Source organism: Hippopotamus amphibius, chromosome 3 (assembly GCF_030028045.1).
Source record: "Hippopotamus amphibius kiboko isolate mHipAmp2 chromosome 3, mHipAmp2.hap2, whole genome shotgun sequence".
NCBI lineage: Eukaryota > Metazoa > Chordata > Mammalia > Artiodactyla > Hippopotamidae > Hippopotamus > Hippopotamus amphibius.
The window spans coordinates 111,465,669-111,469,075 of record NC_080188.1 but is presented as its reverse complement, the minus strand read 5'-3'; the positions used below and the strand labels follow the sequence as shown (position 1 = coordinate 111,469,075).

The following is a 3,407-nucleotide window of genomic DNA, read 5'->3' as shown; positions in this document are numbered from 1 at the left end:
ATATATTTGAATCACACCTCTTTTATCATCCTGACTTAAAGTACATATTGCTGTTTCAAATACAATATTAGTGTTGGTAATGTTTCTTTTGCACTTTTCGTTCTCCAACTTCTATTGATCTTTTAAATATTATTGTGCCATGCATCAAATATTATTGATGCTCAGAATATCAAATTATTTATTTATGTACCAACCCCTGTTTTTTTGAATGTTTGTATTCTGTTAAAATTGGAAAACTTCCTGAAATAAATCATATGTCTACTTAGTAATAAAATAGAGAGTAAACATTTGTAAATCCCAATACATTTTGTTCCTTTTTTGTACATCATTTTAGGGACTATCATTTTAGGGCACACCTAGATTAAGTACAGAAATGAGATATTCAGTTATGTTTAGTCACAGTTTATTGTTGTGATATCCAGACATTAGACACTTCTCTTTATTATAAAAGTTTTAATTATTTACTGAAGATATTTTGGGGAGAACATATAAGCAAAAATATTAAATTAAGAATTTTAATAATCTCAGCAGCCAACGGTAACTCATATTAAAATTTCACTGTATACCTGAACAATATAACTTTCTAGGAACAAAAATAATTACTTCTGTTTATAGATGCTAAGTTCACTTAGGTAATAATTAATAATAATTGTTATTAATAAGTTAATAATATCTTCATTGATATAACCACTGGTGTAAACACATGGATTGACTCAGAAAAAATTAGCTTCTGTGCTAATCTTCTGAGGTGCAGAAATGACAAGATGTTGAGTTTATAGGCTCTGTAGAACTCATGTGTGAAAATAATAGCATTGAGGAGAAAAGAACAGCCCCAAGATGCGGAAGGGAGATATCTGAGCAAATTCAGATGACTGTTGTTTTTCATCCCACTCTAATGATTCTTCTTGAAACCACAATCAAGTTTGCTCTTAAACCACAGAAGAGAATGAAGAGTTAAACAGATAATTGCGCTCACAAAAAAGCACACATGTGCACAAACACGTATAGGCACTGAAAGTTTATTCTAAAGGTTGAGAAGACCATAAGAGTCATTTAAATTTCCGCTCTGTACCTACTATTCTTCCTTACTCCCACACAGCATGCCCACTCTCCTTGACTGCAGTTACGGTCTATAGTGTCCTAACTCATTCTATGTACTCTAAAATTGATTTCATTATTTTGCTTATGTTTCTTCTCTTCTTCTCAGAGATGGCAAAGTTGTTGTTCCTTTTTTTTTTTCCTGTTTTTCTTACACTAATGGATTTATAGCACTTAGATATGTGACCAGTACATAGAAGGCATTCTCTAAATATGTGATGAATTCATTTGTATCTGTTTATTTCCTCTCAAAGCACCCACAGCAATGTGGAACATATTTAACCTAATTTATAAGAATCACATTGACAGGGGTTTAAAGAAAAGATATAGCATAGCTTCTTCCACATCCTTTGTAGTGCATATTTTACATCTTTGTTCCTCAAGCTATAGATCAAGGGATTTAACATGGGGATAATGAGGGTGTAGAATATGGAAGCCACTTTATCAGTGTCAGAGGAATGGCTGGACTCCGGTTGCACATACATAAATATTAAAGTCCCAAAGAACACTGTGACCACGGTCAGGTGGGACCCACAGGTAGAAAAAGCCTTGTGCCTACCTTCAGCAGAGTTCATCCTGGGAATGGCTGCAAGGATGAGCAGGTAAGACACAAGAATTATTGGAAGGGAGAGAATTGTATCAACACCTGCAAAAATCAGGATAATCAGTTCAACTTCATGTGTATTTGAACAGAGCAAAGATATCAAAGGGAGACTGTCACAGTAGAAATGTTTGATGACATTGTAGCCACAGAAGGATAAATTAAAAATCTTTACAGTGACTAGAAGAGACACAAATATGCTATATAGATAGGGAATTGTCACCAGCACCCTACACACCCTTTGTGACATGATGACTTTGTAGAGCAGAGGGTTACAGATGGCCAAATAGCGGTCATAGGCCATTGCTGACAGAATAAAAAGTTCATTATTAATGAACATAATGTAGAAAGCTCCCTGGGTAGCACAAAAATAATAGGAGATTATATTTTGATCCACAACAAAACTTACAAACATTTTGGGTCCCACTGTTGTTGAATAACCAAGATCAGTGAAAGCCAGGTGTTTGAGAAAGAAGTACATGGGAGTTTGTAGCCTGGAGTCCACCTTGGTGAGGATGACCATGCCCAAGTTGCCCACCACTGAGATCACATAGATGATGAGGAAGAGTGCAAATAATGGAGCCTGCATCTCAGGACGGTCTGTGATTCCCATGAGGATGAATTCACTTAGCCCTGTTCGATTTTGTTTTCCCATCCAGGATTATCAGAAAACCTATTCTTGATACAGACATCAGCGTAGTCAATAGTTATCATGAAATATCGTCTGGTAGCATTTTAGCACACAACTCTAGTACAAATATGATAAATCCAAATTTCCAATTCAGAGTATTTTAAAATAAACCCATTTGCTATAATAAACATTAATTATAATAATAACAGTAGATACAGAGATAAAAAGATAGATGATGATAGATGATTGATAGATAGATAGATGATAGATAGATAGATTAGATAGATGATAGATAACCAGTGATGATAGAGAAAGGGTTGGAAATAGAAATAAATCCCTGATCTTCCAATTGCAGAAAATTTGTCCCCCAAAGAACTTTGATTATCTTTTGAGGAAATTTGGTTGCCACAAATGGAGGGAGGTGAAGGGAGGGTAATACTTGCATATAATGATTAGAGTCCATCGATGCTGCTGTTTATCTTATTACATTAGGACCGGAACCCTCCCTCCTCCAACAACAAAGATTTACCAAATCCAAAATGTCAATAGGACCAAGATTCACAAACACTTCTATAGATAGATATAGATAGATATAACGATAGATATAAATAAAAATATAGGAAGTAAAAATGAAAAAATCTGGTAAAAACTTTAGATGTTAATTTTACAGAAGATTATCAGACTTTTGGGGTGACATTTATATAATGATAATAACATAGTTACATTACCAAATTACAGTCAGATGATATATGTTAGTTACATAATAAAAATTTTAACCCAAATTCTAATAATCTATGGAAACACAATACTGTGTATTGTAAAACAGTCTTGTGAGATGGTTTGTGCTTTCAGGTGGTACAGGATGAAACAATGAACACTCTTGACTGATATAGGACAAAGCTGTACAAATAGGAAAGTCTAACAGATGGTAGTAGAGATGATTTGTCTTTATACTGGGAATTATCCCAGGAAATAGACATAGATAGAGAGAATCCCCTATACCTACAATTGTAGTATATGTAAAGGAGTATTTTGAACAAATGATATAAATAATTTTACTCTTTTTCTGTATCAAAA

General features: G+C 33.9%; 1 protein-coding gene across 1 annotated transcript; it reads right to left on the bottom strand.

Moving 5' to 3' along the window:
* Positions 1 to 1,376: 1,376 nt before the first annotated feature.
* LOC130848669 (olfactory receptor 8K3-like) lies at positions 1,377 to 2,354 on the bottom strand. Its single transcript, XM_057727090.1, has one exon. The coding sequence runs from the start codon at positions 2,352 to 2,354 to the stop codon at positions 1,377 to 1,379; it is 978 nt and encodes a 325-aa protein (XP_057583073.1).
* Positions 2,355 to 3,407: the final 1,053 nt, after the last annotated feature.

Excerpts from the sequence above, each read along its gene's own strand:
- LOC130848669 (XM_057727090.1), bottom strand. The coding sequence starts at position 2,354 with ATGGGAAAACAAAATCGAACAGGGCTAAGTGAATTCATCCTCATGGGA.